The 20,131-nt window shown below is 35.7% G+C and overlaps 2 protein-coding genes and 1 long non-coding RNA gene across 5 annotated transcripts in view; 2 read left to right on the top strand and 1 right to left on the bottom strand.

The window, feature by feature from the left end:
* Positions 1-20,131, bottom strand: part of uvrag (UV radiation resistance associated gene) — a 225,592-nt gene that overhangs the window by 189,595 nt on the left and 15,866 nt on the right. For 2 of the 3 annotated variants that reach the window (XM_087269117.1, XM_087269118.1), the window contains exons 3-6: positions 19,487-19,521; positions 3,759-3,920; positions 2,129-2,203; positions 1,872-1,957 (exon numbers count right to left, since the gene is read on the bottom strand). In XM_087269117.1, the coding sequence (XP_087125243.1) occupies positions 1,872-1,957; positions 2,129-2,203; positions 3,759-3,920; positions 19,487-19,521 (358 nt within the window). 3 annotated transcript variants of the gene reach the window in all.
* LOC137496547 (uncharacterized) lies at positions 6,192-11,193 on the top strand. The gene is made up of 3 exons (XM_087271024.1): positions 6,192-8,270; positions 8,885-9,052; positions 9,186-11,193. Exons 1-3 carry the CDS (start codon positions 8,186-8,188, stop codon positions 9,665-9,667), a joined length of 735 nt encoding a protein of 244 aa, XP_087127150.1. The 5' UTR covers positions 6,192-8,185; the 3' UTR covers positions 9,668-11,193.
* Positions 16,432-19,295, top strand: LOC147842131 (uncharacterized). The gene is made up of 2 exons (XR_015501322.1): positions 16,432-17,886; positions 18,239-19,295. It is a non-coding gene; the product is annotated as an uncharacterized LOC147842131 (long non-coding RNA).

The raw sequence follows: 20,131 nt of genomic DNA on the forward strand, positions 1-20,131 counted from the left end.
TGACAAACAGAACACTCTTCTCTCTCTATAAAAAAAAAAAAACACTCATCCCCCCCCTTTCTCTAGCACATAGGTCTCAAATTGGATTCCTGGAGGGCTGCAGCTCTACAGTTTTGAACCCACATAGTCGTACATTTATATTACTGTGTGATGTTTGTGTTGCTCTGCAATAACACTTCCGAAACGCTGGCCGGCAAAAAAAATTTTATGTTCCTCTGTGTAGAGTTTTCTGAATGCTACTTTAAAGTAGCTCAAACTCGCTCAATCTGATGCAGGAACTGGCAGATGTGCAACAACTTTAATCATAGGGTAAACACAAAACTGGAGCTCCTTCAAGGGACTTGATACCTGAAAACATGCGCTCCAGCAGGTTTGCGCAACTTTCTGAATGAAATCTCTCAAAGACAGCACATCTATTCAAAAGACTACTTGATTTGTATTGATCTATTTCTTATTGATTTATTTGTTATCTTCTTGAAAATATTGTGACGTGTCAGAGTTATGGGTGCACAGACCTTCAATGGAAGAACAGAAATATTTAAGTTTGATGAAGATACTAATATTTTCATTTCTGGTACAAAGACAATCCACATTCTTACGAGTATCGATCAAAATGATGGTGAGTAAATGACAGAAAAAATGCAGTTAATCAGTACTATGGAAGTAGCATTTGTGTTGTAAATGTAAAAAATAAATAAATAATGAATAAACAAAGTAAAGATCATGCTACATGACCTTAGTTTTGCTGTATCGAAAATGTACAGCCCCAAACTGACACCATACTGAACCAAACTAAATTTTGTGAACCGTTACAACCCTAATAAAAGACTACATCTGTAGACCTCAAACTAAATGTAAAAAATAAGAACAAAAAGTCCTGGGGCCTCATGTACGATAACTTGCGTGGAAATCTTACTAAAACATTGCGTACGCACAAAGTTGTAAATGTGCGTACGCAGAAAAAAATTCATATGTATGAAACACTGCGTACGCCGAATCTTACGCATATTCTTTTGTACATCCGAATGAACGTGAAACTGAGCGCAACATGCACGAGCACAAAACCTCTCCCTGCCTCCTCCCCCGTATGAATATGCTAATGACTATGCTAATGGCAAAATCCAACGAAAAAGCAATGGCAAAAGCAAGCAAAAAGAGAAACTTTGAACAGAATGTCAATTGGAGGTGCTGCTTTCGGAGGTAGACCGGAGAAAAGCGGTGTTATTTGCAAGTTTGTTCTCCGGAATTAACAACAAAAGAAAAAAATAGAGTGGGAGAGTTTAGCTGATGCGGTTAACACAGTTGGGTCTGAACATCGCACTGAGTGCATTAAAAAAATAAATAATGTGGTTTATTTCTGTAAAATGTTGCAGTACCCTTAGCAGTCTCTGTGGCACACCTCGTAAGACGCATGTCAACATGTATTGACACGTTCGAGCATAAACTCGGCTCGAATCCAGCGTCTGATGAACTCTTTCTTCTCTTTTTCCCCGCTACATATCAGATTTTGCCAACTATTTATCACGAGAAAGACAAGTAGGAATCATCAATAAGTTTGTGCATCATATTTTATTTGCACATTTATTGAATGGTAATGTTTCTGATTCACGCATGCAAATTCATCTTCAGATAGTGTCTTTATAGCAATGTGCGTGCAGTAGATAGCTCAGATTACATTGGGAAAACAGGCGACTGCTGCAAATTGTGCTTTAATGTTTAGCTGGTCAACTGTATGGTATGGAAACCTTACATACCTACTAGATGAACCCGTCTCATACAGCTACCGTCTCAAGTTTTTGTGCGTACGCAGCATTGATACATGAGGCCCCTGATCTCTACAGAATGTTCTGTTTAAATGGAGTCTGTCTCACCTCAGCAAAGAGAAAACGCTGTAGGAGTTTCTGACAGAGCTTTGGTCCACCTGAAGCAAACTGTTCTTCCTCCGGTCTGAACTCTCCTGTGGGAAAGAAAACAGGCCATGAGCTCCACAAAGTGTCTCTTCTTACAACATAAAGGATTCCACAGGAAACCCAGGAGATGCGAGCGAATTCGAGCTCTGATAGATGACAAGGTTTAGAAGATGGCTTGGAATTTATATTGGAGCTCATCCCAAGAGTCTGAACAATACCTTCTGATCGAACTCAGCTGCATAGTAGCCATCGTTCAGTCCAAAGATGATCTCATTCGGATTTCTGGAGCGAATCTGAAGGCAAAGACACAGAGAGAAAAGAGAAAATGTCGAATGATGAGTTTGAACCTGAATTTTATCTTGATTTAGTGTTAAAGGGATAGTTCACCCAAAAATGTAAATTCATCCACTTGTATCTAACAAGTCTGATTTTCTTTCTTCTGCGGAACACAAAAGAAGATACTTTGAAAAATGCTGAAAAGCAGCAGCCATTGACTTCCATAGCAAGGAAAAAGAAGACTCTGTGGAAGTCAATGGCTGCTAGTTTCTGATTATCTAGTTTTGTGTTCAAGAGAAGAAGAAAATAAATCCATAAATGTTTAGAACAAACTGAGTGCGAATAAATGTTGAGGAAATTTTCATTTTTAGGAGAACCGTCTCTTTAAAAAGAAAGGTAGCAGAATAATTGCAAGACCAAAATCGAAAAACTATTTTTAATTACCGTAATAAAGCCATAAAAAATGTTGTTTATATTTCAGAGTGCATTATGAAAGTGCTGGGCTGAACTCAATCCAGATCAAAGAGCCTAGAATCACCAAGAGGCGACACTCTAGTGTGATTTGGGAAACAGCCACTAGATGTCGTGGTGGCCATTTTGGAATGAAAACTCCAATAGAACAACAGCATATTATAAGTCTGTAAAAAAAAAACAAAAAAAAGTGCTGATGATTGTGTTAGTAATTGTTGTATTGTCGTTTTTCAGGTTGTATCTCAGCTCTAATGCGCTTTTTAAATAAATAAACAAAAAACAAAGCAGCTGCTTGCCATCGCAACAGCAATAAGATCCAATGGACAGCTGATCACTTTCCCTCCAATATGGTGGAATCCGGGGCTGTTGCTGGGCGCTGCTGTTGCAATGGAACGTTCTATTGAGTGTCGTCTCTTGGTGATTCTAAGCTCTTTGTTTAGGCCAAATTAAGATATTTTAAAAGTAAATAAAAGCACAAATTGTGAATTTCCATGCTTTCGTCATCATTATTTCTTAAAGAGAGGACAAAATGCTCCAATACATGTGATCTGAATGACACAGGTGACTTTTTCAATTACTCTGTTCCTCCTCTAGATGGAATATATAACCATTCTGATGTTAACACAGACTCTGTGTAGTTTCACTGCAACTACTAAAAGGGAAAGTTCACACCAAAACTGAAAACTGTTTTTTAAAAACCTGTCACTATTGACATCCATAGTAGGAAAAACCAATACTATAGAAGTCAAAATTTTAATTTTACCAGTGAAAACAAATGGTCTAATAATGTTGTTGATGGCAGATGACAAGCACATGTCTCAAACATAGGACATATTGAAAGTCTGTTCAAGTACACCATAATGACTGTACAAAATTTTGCATTTTAAGCAACAGTAGACCTACACATAGCCCTAATACTATTATAGTTGTTTTACCATATGTTTGAGAAATAACAATAATAGGCTAATCATATTAACTTTTATTTTACATTTACAGAATCGTGAGAAAATCGTGATCTTGATTAAACAAAAAAAAAAAAGTGATTCACATTTCTGCCAGAATCGTGCAGCCTTAATGCTGAATATTCGACTGCATATATACCTGCTGTCCTGTGAATCGGAGACCATCTAGGTTGACTTTCCACTCAATAAGCAGTTGGTAGTGTTCTTCTCTCCCACCCCATATTCTCACCACAAAACACGAAACCGACGTGTCCAGGAGGTCTGGCAGCATGGCAAAATCTAAGCTCCGCCATGTTGGATTCTAAAAACACACAAATAACAAACAAACATTATGAATATGGGTACTTGTCCTTGGTGATACAATATTATCGCGATACTTGTGTTACGATATAATATTATCGCAATATTCTGGAAAATATTGCAACTAATTCAAGCCAGCCTCATTGGAAATATGTGCCTCATGCTACAGTTTTGTGAAAATATGTTGCTCCAGTTATGCTTTGTTGAAGCTTCTAATGACAAATGCTCTAGAGGGCACTAGAGAATCTAAAACATGTTACTTTTGTTATACGTGTAATTAATATGACATTCTTGTACATTTCCATGTAAAGGTGGAGCTCTTCATACATATTGCATTTGAACGGACTAATCTAAACCCTAAACAAAGTGTTTTCAAAAGCAAACGCATGAGAAAACTGCATCACAGCCATATAGTTTTACCATGATTTTGCATTGCTTTGCCGTTTTGCCGAACCATATTTCATTAGACTCGAAACTGAGAGCACTACATCTCAAGTACAACACCTTACAAGGTGAGCTACCAAGCAAACTGATCATGCCAGAAAACAATCATTTAAAACATTTATATTACGCTTTTCTGGACACACAAAGCTCTTTACACATTTTTGGGGAAATCTACTCATCCACCACCAATGTGCAGCACTGACACGACGGCAACCATATTGCGCCAGACTGCACACCACACACCAGCTGATTGGTGGAGAGGAGACAACGTGATGAAGCCAATTATAATACGGGGATGGTTAGGAGGCCATGACAGACAGGGGCCAGTGGGCAAATTTGGCCAGGATGCCGGGGTTAAACCCCTACTCTTTTTCGAAGGACATGCTGGGATTTTTAACAACCACAGAGAGTCAGGAACTCGGTTTAACGTTTCACCCAAAGACAGCGCTCACTGAGCAGTGGAGAGTCCCCTTCACTATACTGGAACGTTATTACCAACACAGACTGCAGGTTGAGCGCCCCCTGATGGTCTCACTAACACCACTTCTGACAGCAACCTAGATTTTTCATGAGGTCTCCCATCCAGGTACTGGCCGGGCGCAGCCTTGTTTAGCTTCAGTGAACGACCATGTGAGAGCTGCAGAGAGCTAGCAACCAGCTAAATTTACTAGAACTTCTATTTTAAGAAAGGTTATCCATACGGAGATTTACAGCTGAGGCAAACGTATTACATTACAAATCATAAACATTTTAAAGCAGTTTTGTACTATTTATTTGGTATTGTGCAAAGAACTGCATGAATGGAATTATTTATCCGTTGATATGTCTCTGAAATTGTCAGTGGTGTGAAAAGGAACAAAAGTTGTTAGTGTTAAATGCTCCATAATGATAATTTTGCCTGAAAACTATAGTCAAGCGTATATTATTTTAAAATACGTTTTTGCGGTTTCACAAAAAGAACCTGTATTGAATTTATTACTTTTTTTAACTTTATGTCCCCAAATGACATCTTTGCAAACATCTTTTACATTTTAGTTGCATCTCACTCCAATTTTATTGCAGCAAATGATAAAATGTGTGCAAATCAATAGTTCCCACACATAAAACTTTACATTGGCATGCCACTCGAGTATACATACATACATACATACATACATACATACATACATATAATTTTTTTACTTTATTTCTATAAATTAAAACATTTTACAGAACAAAACATTCAATGACAGCAGCAATTCTTAAAAAAACGACAGAGAAAAAAAAAGTAACACTAGATATAAATAATAACAAATTTAAAAAAAAAACATACATACATACATACATACATACATACATACATACATACATACATACATACATACATGCATACATGCATACATGCATACATGCATACATGCATACATTATTTTAAATTTCAAAGGAGCTGGGAATACTATGTCCTGTTCACATACATAGTAACAGGTGCCCATCTATGTTTGAAAATATCCAATTTCAATTGAAGTTGAGCAGTCATATACTCCATTCTATATATTGATTCAAGTTTTCTGTGCACTGTACTATTGTTGGAGGTTGTGGTTTCATCCAATTAATAGTTATAGTCTTTCTTGCGCTCAGTAAAAGTATATGTAATATATATCTCTGGTTTTTACAATATACGGCACATTCTCTATCCCTTCAAGCAAGAAAAACAGGAGAGTAAAAGGTAGATCTAACTGCATAATTTTTATTATCTCAATCTTTGCCCCTCGCCAAAATGCAAGTATCTTAAGACATTCATAAAATATATGTGCGTGATTACCTACATTCCTGCAACCCCTCCAGCACTCATATTTTGACACCATCAATGGTGTTCTAAAAAAAAACTATCTTTTGTTTTCCATTCAAACTCTTTCCAATTATGGCTATTGATCTCCTTATGAGATTCTGAACAAATGTGTTCCTAAATATCATTCTCAATTTTTTTTTATTAAGTTTGGATTCCCATTTCCGGAATTGAAACTTTTTTTACTATTATTATCATCCTTTTACACTATTTTGTACCCACCTGACAAAACTAAACATCCACGATCGATTAAGTGGAAATTCTTGTCTTGTTTTCCCGTTTTGTTGAGTGTGTGCCAGACCTGTCAGCACACCCACAGACAGCGTGCTTTACAGACACACAAAAACGCACCTTTCTGGCACTTAAAAAATTAGTCCAGCCGGGTTTTTAAATCTCCTAAAAGGTTTCCTAAAATCCTAAAAGGATTCAGCCTTTGCTTTCTAGAGCTGTTGTTAGTCATATGCATTTTTGCATTACCTTTTTACTTTAGCTTGGCTTTGCAGCTGACTGCGGACGCAAGAGCAAGAGAAACATTTAACAATTCATTCTTTGATCTAAACTACTCTTTTCTAGATATTCATAGAACAAAATGACTGATCTAAACTGGATGCAAAAATATATGTACACCATTAGTAATGGTTAATCAATGCATTCACCTTATTTAAATAATCTACACGTTATAATCTTGTAAATATTATAATTTTGACATATTGTCCGTTTTTATTCCTTTTTCTGTCATTTATTTCTTATTTGCTGCATATTTTATTAAGTTGATGATGTCATTAGCCTATGTTACATAGGCTCTTTTATATAAATATTATGCATTCAAGTTTGCTTTGAACTTGAGAGAGAGAAAAAGAAGCAGATTGTACCTGTCAGTGGGTGCACATGGCTCCTGAATAGCATAAGAGAAATAGTGGATGTCTTTTTTTATTTCACCTGTCTTTTTTTACTTTAATATTGAAAACACAGTTAATAATTTCCTAACAAATGAAATTATTGTTCAAAATAAATTGTTTTATTTGTCGCATATAGTTAACTATTTTTGTGACGTGGGTAAATGCGTTTCAATCCATCTACCACCGCAAGTATATTTTCTACCTGTGGGAAGCACTGCAAATAAATGGACGATTTGCAACTGCAAATCATTTAAGCAGAAAAACTGAGCAACATTTTTATTAAAATTAAATTTTATTTACAAGTTTATTTCTATAGCGCTTTTACAATGTACATTTTGCCAAAGCAACTTAACATACAAGTTCTAGTAAATTGAAACTGTGTCAGTCCAGTTTTCAGAGTTCAGTTTAGTTTAGTTCAATGTGGTTTAAATTTCACTGCTGAAAATCCAAACACTGAAGAGCAAATCAAGCATCATGTGGTGCAAAAACAAGAATAACGATAATAATATGTTGTTTTTAATAGCAATAATACTTAAAGTATTATTCAAATAATTCAAGTATTGCTGACCCTAACTTTCAAAGTGTTGTATTGAAAATTGGATCTGGGTTTCACAAAACCTTTTTTTTTTGTCTTTTTTTTGGTCAAATATATCAATTCCAATTAAGTATTTGTTATAAAACCCAAAATAAAACAGTTTTTGTTGCTCATACAGGAATTTATTCAGCTGATTTCTGCTTTTATGTACTTTTCATGCATTCTCAGTCATTTCTCTTTAAAAGAAAACATTTCAGAGAAGTGTCTTGTAACCATGGTTACAGTAGATTGTTTATCGCATCATTTAGAACGCGTTCCAAGCTGTATGCAAAGCCACACCCTATTGTGTAGAGCTCAGTGCGTTTGTGGTATTGGTATTTAATGGTTGTAGTTGTGGTTTTGACTGATATTAACGTTAAATCGCAACTTGTTTAGCAATCCACGGTGCAAGACCGAGATTGTCAAACTTGTTTAGCAATCCACGGTGCAAGACCGAGATTGTCAATATTGTAAGACCAAGACTGCCAGCACAAAGTTTTCAACTGGAGAAGGATAGCCCAAGAATGGGGGAAATTAGGGAAAAGAAGTCATTTAAATTACCCTTTTCCCTGAAATCTAAAAGAGTGCAAATCCCGTACAACTGCAGAGGTGAGTCATATTTACACTGGAATTTGATTATTTAGGGGTTTCCCTGATTTAAGATTATTTAAGCCCACTTCTGTCCAGTTTTGGGCTGTGTAAGCTCATGGTAGACCTAAAATTGACAGACCTTAAAGGATTAGTTCACCCAAAAAGTTTAATTTTGTTATTAATTATTCTCCCTTGTGTAGTTCAAATCCCCTGGGACTTTCGTTAATCTTCTAGCCACAAATTAAGATATTTTATTAATTTTATTTTAGAATTCAAGATGTAATTCTCCCTGGTTCAGTCATGAGAAGTTTAAAAAAAAATCAGTGCATCTGCTAATATTAACAAGGACAACTATTAATAATGTATTAGTAAATGTAGAACTATGATTAATAAATGCTGTAAATGTACTCTTCTCTCTTATTTCATGTGAGGGAATACACTAACCGGTTAAACTTTTGACAGTGTAGTGAAACCATGGTGCATTTGTGATGATCATGGTACAGATTCAACAAAAAACATTTTCTTTTTCTTTATTTCTTGTTTTTTTGTAATATTTAAATGCTTTTTTGTTCTAACTGAAGTATCAAATGTGTGGAAAAATGTTTCAATTACAATCATTTCTCTTTTAACAGTTATTGAGGAGAAGGCTAAGAAAAGGAGCCGGCTGGGGTCTTTCCTCAAATCTCTAAAAAAACACCTCAGGATCTCCTGCCTCACCCCCAATAAAGTGGAGAAGATGGATGATGTAAAAGAGGAAGAGCCGAAACGGCTCCCTATCTTACTAGACATTGACTCTGATGGTAAATGAACATATTAACATCAATATATCAGTCTATTATAATATTAATAAATTGTATTTTTTGCATTCCCCTAACACACATTTAACATAATGACTAAGTAAAATGTGTAACCACTTCATTTCTCTTTTAACAGATGACTTCCTGCACTCAACAAGTGAGCCTCATCTCATCATAGTAACTGCCATGATTCATAGAGAGCCTAGTGTGAAAGAGGATGGAGATCGAGAGGAGGAGGAGGAGATTAAAGAAGAGGGGTTGAAAGAGAAGAAGAAGAGAAGAAGGAGAAGGAAAAGAGAGAAAGAGGAGGAGAAAATGGAGGAGACACTGATGAAAAAGGAGGAGGTGGAAGACAAGATTATGGAGGAGGAAAGGATTAAAGAGGACGATGAAAGGAAAGGGACAATAAAAATAGAGGAGAAGATGGAGGAGACAATGATGGAGAAGGAGGAGGATAATGGCAAGTTAAAGGAGGGGGAAAAGAAGCAAAGGAAAAGGAGAAGGAGCAGGAGGAAAGAGAAGAAAAATGAGGAGAAGGACATAAAAATGACTGAGATGGAAAAAGGAGGAGGCGATAAAAGAAACAGAAAAAAGAAAACAAGCAGCAGGATGAGATGATGGATGATGAGAAGGAGAAGGATGATGTGATGATGGAGGAGAACAAAGAAAAACAATAAAAAAAACAAAAAAAATATTTTTGCCTGTTTGTTTTGTTTATCTGCTTGAACATCTGTTTAAATATGTACTCTTTTGTGTCTGGTGTTGAAAATTGTGAAAAAACGCAGTGTGTCTAAATTTAAGGTTGAATCTTTAGTATCTGATTAATATTACATTAGATACTGAAGATTAGACCTTAAATTTAAAGGCTAAACAAAGTGTTTTCAAAAGCAAATGCTAGAGAAAACTGCATCACAGCAATATAGTTTGACCATGATTTTGCATTGCTTTGCCGTTTTGTGGAACCATACTTCACTAGACTCGAAACTTGAGAGCTCTGCATCTCAAGTACAACACCTTACCAGGTGAGCTACCAAGCAAACTGATCATGCCAGAAAACAATCATTTAAAATTTGGAATTTTTAATGAGCAAAAAGAGTCAGGACCTCGGTTTAACGTCTCACCCAAAGACAGGACTCACTGAGCAGTAGTGTCCCCTTCACTATAGGGGATTAGGCCTTAAATTTACTCAATTTACTTAAATTTACACGTGGGTGTGTTTGACCTGGGTTGGAGCTGAATTCTGCAGGTAGGTATCTCTCCAGGAACAGGGTTGGTGACCCCTCCTATAGACGAATAAATTTTTATAGGATGTATACTTCATTAACTAAAAGGCCAACATATACTCCATGCCTTTCTCTAATTCAATGTCTTTTAATTTCCTATTAAACATCTGAAAATGATTTTTCACTGATGTTTTTTATAGCTCTGTGTTGGGAGTGGAAGTAGAGACATGTAAACACAATGTATTAAACTATTACCGCTGTGAATTTTGAAAACCAATCTTAAATGTTGTATTCACAATGCTGCCATCTTTATTTTATAACTTTCTCAATGCTGAAAGTGATCTGCTCACTAAAAGGACAAAAAATAAAATCAACATCATTTACTGTAATACTGTATAATACAATATTGGCATCACTGTATCGATATTACATTGCTGCAGAAATCATCCCATCACTGGTGTATTAATATTTTTCCTCACCCTACTTTGTAAGCAATACTAAGTGAAGATCTTTTAGCACTAAAATGTATCAAAACCCACAAATTCTGACAATCATGACAGCAGGGAAACATATCGGTTTTATTAATAATCCACGAGCGTGGCCTGTAAGCATTGTCAATGATGCAGCAAAACCAAGCCAAGCTTTTAAAATTTCTGTCAGCAGAAGCAGTCTGGAGGCTAAAGAGGCTCTTCCTCCAAAAGGATGTGCAGCTGACAAAACTATTATCACAGCGACTAGGTCAGCAGAAAATACATACAAAACATGACCACCAAGAGAATAAATGAAGGAATGATCACATGACAGACAGACACACACACACACACACACACACACACACACACACACACACACACACACACACACACACACACACACACACACACACACACACACACACACACACACACACACAAAAGGTATAGATGGACAGGAAGCCGTGGAAGGGGGAAAGACTGAGGTTAAATAAATTTTTTTGACAGAACTGTAATGGGATGTAATATAATGCAAAGTCAAAAAGTTTCTAATTTGAGAATATCAAAAAACAACATGTATTTTAAATCAACTAACAAAAAATATTAGAAATTGTATTTATGTCCTTAGTGCCATTTAATGGAGAAAAGATTGAACACTTTTAAACAAAATATAGTTTGAATAAATAACTTCTAATAACCATTTTCTTTCGCCTTTCACATGATGATAGTATATAAAAATATTTTAGTTACTTTGTAAGATTCTAGTATTCAGCTGAAAGTGCAATTTAATATAAAGATACTAATATATTATACATGTACTTTTTATACCAGCTAAACTAAGAGAAATAATCTTTTCTCCACAATGAAAATATAATAGCTAATACTGGGGGGGAAAATTGCTAGATTACACATCACTTAAGAATAGGCATGGGATGATAACCATTTTCAAAGTATACCGTGGTATGGAAAAGTCAAGGTTTTAAAACAGTCAACATTTTCAGCTATACCGTTACTAAGTTACGTGTAAGATTTTTTATTAAAGGTTTTTTTTTTTTTTTTCATTTTTTAGGACAACAAAATCCAAAAATGCCATTTGAAATAAATAAATAAATCTGTGTTTTTGAAATAAATGAAGATGGCAGAAGTCAATCATTCAAATGAATTATTTAGCCTGACATTTTTACTGCTCCAAAATCTTTTAAATGTTTCTCAAAATAAAATATATTGTGTTCAAAGGGGAAAAAAGGTTTTGTTTTTTACCCAGTCGTGACTCACGGTGCCGGCCTTGCGCGTGTTTGTGTAGCTCTGCAATAACACTTCCAAAACGCTAATTGGCAGTAGGTTTTAATGTTCCTCTTTGTCAAGTTAACTCATGGGTGTTTTGTTTTTTCTGAATGCTACATGTAGTTAAAACTTGCTCATGTAGAGGCAGGAACCGGCGGACGTGCAGCAACTTTAATCATAAAGCTCCTTCACAGTACTCAACACTTGTAAACACTCGCTCCATAAAGCATGCTTCTCTCAGCACCAGCCACGCTTGTAATCGCTACCAAGCCAACCAATAACAGAGCTTGCACTACACGTCATTGCGAAGTGTAGTTACGTTTGAGAGGTGACTGTCAGCATTGGCATCAGCCACAGTGAGGGTATGTGACCGCGTGAATGCTGCGTCGGAACAACGGTGTGCGCTTGACGCAGAAGTATAAATCAGCAAACTAAAAGGTAAGAGGGGCTCAGTTAAGGGAATTTTCAAAATAACGTCAACAGAGAAGGACCACTAATCCAAATGTGAAAGATTTTTGTTGAAGATTACCAAAAAAAAAAAGTTTTATTTTACCTAAATAACAACAACAATGTAAGCTAGTAAAATAAGTGAAGTTTATTTCTAAACTAATTTAGAGAGGATCATGTGCTTATGATTGTTTGCATCTGGCTCCACATTATGCAATCGATGATTTACCAATCAAACGATTCCTAAGCCACTATAAATGCCCTAGGTCAGGGGTTCCCAAACTTTTCAGCCTGCGACCCCTCAAATGACAATGGCAGTAAATCGCGACCCCCAATATCCTCTGAGGTGGTTATAAATATAGAAACCTTGCATGCAATGGCGCGCGCACACACCAACAGACCGAAGTCTATTCTTTGTTTAATTTTCAGTCAGTGCTGTAAATGTGCCAGAAAGTTTAACCTGGTATTATAAAATCAATCTGCTGCATCTGACGCTATTGCTGTGTCTTTAATGTAATGTATTTACCCCAGGGGTTGCAGTCCAATAGAACTAGTATATAGTAACTATATAGTATAACTATAATCAACTTGGGTTTAATAAAAATAAATAGATTTTTGGAAATCACCAGGAGACCCCCCATCCATTGTCCTGCGACCCCTCGGGGGGTCCCGACCCCCACTTTGAGAACCACTGCCCTAGGTTTCATCCCACAGTCATCTTCGTTTTGAAGAATTCCCCCTTTCCAACCCTACTCCTCCTCCTTTCCTAGATGGGTGGCACGGTCCCCAGAGGTCAGCACTGTTGCCTCACAGCAAGAACCTCTTTGGTTCTAGTCATTACCAAGCCAGCCAACGTTTCAGTGAGGAGTTTCCACGTTCTCCCTCGTGCTCGCATAGGTTTCCCCCGGTTTCTACCCACCATCCAAAAACATGCAACTTAAGTTAACTGACTAATCCAGGTCGGCACCATAGACATGCACTTGGTAAGTAGTTATCTCTTAAGAGCAATAACTATCTGTTCATTCCTACAGCAAAGAAGTTCCTGAGTTCTACCTGAGCTCAAACTCCCCTCTTGCCTTGCATTGGGAAAGAGCCCCAGGGTCGAGGATCTAATGAGCTCAGGGCTCTCTGCTGGTACAGCAATACAAACAAGTTTTATAATCAATCATCTGTTAAGCATGAACTCTTGAAACCTTGTGCATTTTGATTTCACACTGAACTTTCGCAATAAGCCATTTTGAGTGATGATGGTGCAAATAAATCAAAACTTTAAAGGAATAGTTCACATAAAAATATAGATTCTGCCATCATTTATGCATCCTTTACTTGTTCCATAGTTTCTTTATTCTGCTGAACACAAAAGAAGCTACTTTGAAGAATGCTGGTTGAAGACAACTTTTTGCAGTACTTTTTACTAAACCAGCAATTTTTAAAAGATCTTCTTTTGTTTAAATCTACATAATGTTATATTTAATTGCAATAACAATAAGTGAGTATAGTACAAATAATACAGATATTTCTTTTGACAGTTTTAAAGTACAATGAGAACAATGAGAAAGAAAAAATAAACCATAAAAAATAATAATTATCATTATTATTATTATTATTATTATTATTATAAATATAAATAAATAAATAAATAAATAAATAAATAAATAAATAAATAAATAAATAAATAAATAAATAAATAAATAAATAGAGAGAGGGCAAATAAAAAAATAACGATTAATGCAGAATATTAAATAAAGCAGATGTTTTATAAGTTGTCACCGCTTTCTTGTTATGGTACTCAAATGTTATTAAAGTACAGTTCCAATTCTCGCTTAAAAATAAAAAATTTGGTTTACATTGAGTATGTTTACACGTATGTATAAAAAAACGAAAACGTTCCAATATTCTCAAAGTAATGGTGAAGCAACTTTCATTTTTGGTTGAACTATACCTTTAAATTGACTCAAACTCTAAGGTACAGTGTAAAACCTCACAAATAGGCTGTTTGTACAACTATGATCCGTTTTGCTCTAATGACCTTGAGGACAAGCAGGGACTGTATATAAACAAAGAAACAGACCACCAGCTATGCTATTATGCTGAATTAAATAATCATTGATTTGTCAATTGAATAATACTGCATTCAACAACTGCACTCTATGCAGCCCTTCCTACTCGGTAAACACACACACAGAACACACACAGTCCCCCAGCTATAAAAGTGTCTTTGAGGGTGCGTCATTTCATGTGCAAACACACCAAAAGACATAGTATTCATTGCCAATGACATTTACAAGTCATCACTGTCATCATTAAAACGGCTGAACAGCAGACTATAATGAAGCCTTTAATTGTGCCTATACAAATCTCATTACTGATGATGATCATATTCTTTTATGTGTTATGTTTATTCTCTTCACACTTGAGCAAAGTGTCAATGTTTTTCAGCAGAATTACAGGCTTGGACAGAGTGACCACACGCTCATTAAATCCTTTTCCAGCAGTCAATGACGACATCTGTTTAAGCGCCTCCGAGGCCTTCCTCAAATGACAGGATTGTTTCAAATAAAAAAGTATAAGTTTGACAATATGACTCCAAACATACCATTCAAGAAAGCTGTTTTGTATCAGTATATGACACAAAGTGCATTTTTTAGCCATATGTGCTGCAGATGAACACCTGGGGGCTTTTTCATTTAGATTGATAGAAAAAGTGGAGATTAAAGTTTAAAGCTTGACAAGAATGAGCCGAACTAAACGTCCACGCTTAAATTGGTTCCAAAACAGCAAGTTAAATTCAGTTTAAATAATCTAGATAACTGCTCGTGCACGTTACTGTCGTGAAACCTTTGACACTTGCGTTTCCTGCACCGCATGGGAAAATATGTATATTTAATATTAAAGTGAGGCTACAGCTCGGCCAACACCTATCTCCCGATTAGTCCACTCAGGGTTTGATGCTTTAAAGTCAATCTTTAAAGAGCCCATATTATGGGTTTTTGAAAATTCCCCTCTATGTAGTGTGTAACACAGCTCTAAGTGAAGTGAAGTATCCAGCTAAGGCTTAAATCTGTAAGAGTACAGTGTTTAAAACTGTTGATTCATCTATAAAAGAGTCGACTCATAGTGCTTCAAACGAGTCGCATTGATACTGAGTCATTAGGTGTTTCGCCATGACGTACGAACGAAACCAAGTTATTCACGTGCACGCGCAAACCCGGGAGATTTCAAACCTGCGGCTCCGCCCTCTGACATAGAAACCCAGACACACACACACACCCACAAACACACACACACACACACAAACATGCCGGTCGATTGAAGTCACACTGCAGATGGATATATTGAGTCTCTACCCAAAGATGAAACCTCAGCATTATAGCCAAGCAGTTGGAAACTACTGGAAACTTCTGGAAGCTACATGCTACAAAGAATACTTCATCTGCGTTTGTTAAAGGAAGGATCAGTAAAGAGTAACCTACTGATGGACGTCAGGATGGGTTTCTTCCTCCATTTCTCAAGTGTAAGTACGTGCGATTAAAGTTGCCTCGTTGACTCTAGCTTGCAAATGTATTTAGTTGGGATTTGTTACTTGTAACCGCGTGTACTGTATCAGGTTAACTCGCTATATTCTCTTATCGCATGCAAAGTCACGTTAAAAACATGACGCGTGCTGCTTTGTTTACGGAGCTCCGTGGACGAGGAGTAGTGTGTGTGTCTGTGTGTGCGTGTGCGTGGGCTGTCGTCCGGAGGTGTGTGTGTTTGTGTGTGTGTGTGTGTGTGTGTGTGTGTGTGTGTGTGTGTGTGTGTCTGTGAAAAGAGCAGAGTGAGAAGCTAGGAGATCTCCTCAACTGTTTTTGGAGTTTTTCCTCAATAAAATAGTTAGTCGTCTGTATTTTCAAGTGTTGGAGACCCTTACAATCAAGATATGACCCTATTTCATGTATAATATGGGCTCTTTAAGAAATGTAGCCTACTTCCTTATACTAGTCAGTGCTTTCTTAATATTATTTCCTTTATTAAATTTTGTTATTCATATTACCACACATATAGCTAAGAACACCTCTCACAAATCTCTCTTTTAAATAAATATTTTCTACAGGATGCCTTATAATAATATGTTTGTGCATATACATTAGATTATTCAGTACCAAATAAAAATTTGGAACAAATCTAACAAAAAATAAACTTAAGATCATAGTCCAAAAATTTGTACACTCAAATTAATATGTTGAGAGAAAATATTACATAACATTTTAATAAACAAGAAAAAAAAAATCAACAGAAAGATTAAAAAAACTTTAAAATATAGCTGAAATGTTGTAATTGTTTTGTTTGCAATAACTTTTGAATGACTATTAAATTTTACTCATTATTAAAAGGTTAAGTGAATAAAATGACATCAAATTACGGCAGGTGAATGTTAACATTATCTTGACTAAGCTTGAGAGTTAACCTGCCCTGGGCCAGGCTAGTTTCCCAGCATAAATTGCCAGATTAACTGAGTTTGAACTATAGTAAATTTAATTTATGAAACCAAATCCGCTATTAATAAACCTGACTGACTAAAATAAGCCTGGCTTTTTCCTCTAAGCTTGGTTTATGGAACTGGCCCCTGATGCTTCCGGTTGAAAGAAAAAAACGGAAAAAGTATTTCATTTTGACATACATTAACAGGTCTGTTCCTTCATACACTAAAACATGTCTGTTTATTAACAGTTTCTGTATATTGTGGTTCACACATTGTGAATTGCATTTTGGGATATCTGTGCTAAAGACTTTTGATGTTGAAAATTCATCTCTTTGGTTTAACCAAGGGATTTTTATTGACATTTAAGTGGTTTGAAATAATATAATGTATATATAATATAGAGAGAAAGAAGTGTGTAAAATAACAGAAAATGTACTGACAGTTTATTACAAGGTTTTTGTAGCGTAATTTATAACACCAACACAGACAACGGCTGTTTCTCAATTCCAATAACGCAGAGAATGAATGGACTAGTGTTCTTGTGAAGATCGGTCTTGCCATGTCACCTCAGAAGAACGAACTCAGGAGACCGCGAGAACAGAGAACACGTCCTGTGCAAAATGAGATGCTGCGTTCTTCTTGATAGTCAAGTGACCTTCACACAAATTATTTCAACATTACAGCATTCATACAACGATTTATTGTTTTCCCCTTTTCCCAATATATACTTTGCATAAAGACTTTACAAATATAGTTTGCACAATACAAATAAAACAATTTTAATACGAATCAGCAAATAAACACCCTAAATGTGTTTATGCCTTTATTAAGATTCTGGTGGTAACTTTCACCGTTTCATTTAGGGAAACTCCTGAGGTAGATAATAAATAATAAATTTATATAAAATGCTGCGCTTCCCACCTCCAGTCACAACGACTTCTGGGACTTGTGACGACCCCAGGACAGGTATGGATGTGGCAGATCCTGATTGGGTGCCTGGTTGTTCACTAATTGGCTCAAACCATATAAAAGTGATTTGTCTGCTAGCTTCTGGAGGAAGGTGTGGCTACGGGCTGTCCTCGTGTCAAGATCATCTCTTCATTTCTGCAACCTTATGGTTTTGTTTAGCATTAATTATTTGTGTAGTTAAAGTAGTTATTTTTTTATTTTCCCCTAGACATTTGTTTGTTTGTTGATTTGTTGTTCTATTTAGTTTTATGTATAATAAATAAGTTGCATATACATTCTTTTGTTGTCCGAACTCTTTTATGTTGCGACTCAAACGAGGGGGTCGTAACAGACTTCTAAAGCGAGTTTGGTGCTCAAGTCTGCATCTAAGCATCCTCGATATCAAGAACACATGCAGGAACCTTCAATAGTCCTCTGTTCTTGCGCTCTTGAGCATTGGAACTGAACTTTGCCAGTTAATGATGACATTACACAAAGACAAAATGACAAATAAAGAACGCATACTGAGAAACAGCCAATATATCCCTTCCAAGTAGCGTTTCTCAACCACGTTCTCAGAGCACCACCAGCTCTGCTATGCACATTTTCCATGCCTCCTTAACCAAACACACCTGATTCAGATTATCAGCTCATTAGTGAAGACTAAAAGTTCTGTAATGTGTGTGACAGACAAAGAAGACATCCAAAACATGAAGTGTTGGTGGCCCTTCAGGGACATGGTTGAGAAACACTGATTTAACCTATTACAAAAGTAATTTTTTCAAACCCTTCAATGTTAAAAGTTGTTGAAACAAAGATCAAGATCCTGTAGTGCAAAAAGCAAAAGTGTAAATAAGCAGGGAAAAATAAAATAAAAACATAAATCACAAAATATTGAAAAATGTTAATTTACAGTTGTTTTTTATTGTGCAAGTCATCCATTTAACACAACTAACAATCATATTCCGGCTATAGAGGATATTAAAATAGTGCCTTTTGAGGTTGGCATCAACATCTTAATTTGAAATGTGTCATTTCTGAACTACAAACACTCAAAATAATTTAAAATCTACAACAAACGAAGTGAGTTTGTGTTAAAATTAAGGGAGAAAACATCGAAAATTGTTTTTGCTTTGAAACCAAACATCAGATTTTAGGCAGCAAAGTTTAGTCATTAGGGGAAGAGATATTGTTTGTGGTTAATCAAATACTTTCAATGACTCATGAAGCAATCCATTCAAATGTGTTTTTAAGTCAAAAAGCTCAAAAAAGTACACCAATGTTCAGGATTGTCCTCCTGTTGTGATCAGATTTAAACTCAATTGTAAAACCAGATAACAGGCCTTTTCTTAAATCACTGTTGTTTCTGCTAATATCACCCACATGTATTAACAAAAAAAAACTAAAAATATCTTTTATTACAGCAGAAAATGAAGAGGAGACAATATTGATGCTCCACAATAACAATAACATGTGCTTTAACATACATTCTGTTCTACACCATGCTATTATGCTATTGATTTACTGTGTTCAGTCTTTCATTTCACATTGTGGAATATAACAAAAGCAGTAAATCACAGATGAAAGCAAAAGCACTCACCAATGAGTCTCGGATGACTTCACTCTTGTAAAAATCTGAATGAGGAAAAAAGAACACTGTTAAATATTATGGTTCTGATTTTTGTTTCTTCAAAAGTTAAAGGCACAGCATAAAGCCCCACAAAACGTCATTCTAACTTTATACTTAAAGAAAACTGCAAAAACATGTACAGTGAAATCCACTAAATATAAATCAGTACTGTATTATAAAGTAAACTGTTTTCTGTGCACCATTAAATGAATATACTATTACAATTTATTTAATAGCTGTAAAAGTCTAAAATAATAAATAATTCAAAAACCTCAAAAACTCCAACCTGCAGTTACCCCTTTCATAATGGAAAGTGAAATAAATAACGTGAAGTCTAAATTCAGGAAATGTATTTTAAAAGAGTTTGCAAACATCTCATGGTTAGTTTTTTTTTTAAAGTTTAAAGTTACTTTAAAAAAATGGAATAAACTCGAATGCCCCCCATTTTAAAACTTCTCTACTGAAAGGTACAGAATGATTAGGCACAGCTCACTTCAGTTCAGTTTTGCTGGGCTCAGTTTGCATTTCAATAGCTGTTCAGTACTGCTTATAATACTGTAGGTGGGATTATCGGTAGGCCTATCTCATAATAAATAATATATCGATTTATCGCAC

This window comes from Danio rerio, chromosome 10 (assembly GCF_052040795.2).
Source record: "Danio rerio strain M-AB ecotype USA chromosome 10, GRCz13ab, whole genome shotgun sequence".
NCBI classification, from domain to species: Eukaryota; Metazoa; Chordata; class Actinopteri; order Cypriniformes; family Danionidae; genus Danio; species Danio rerio.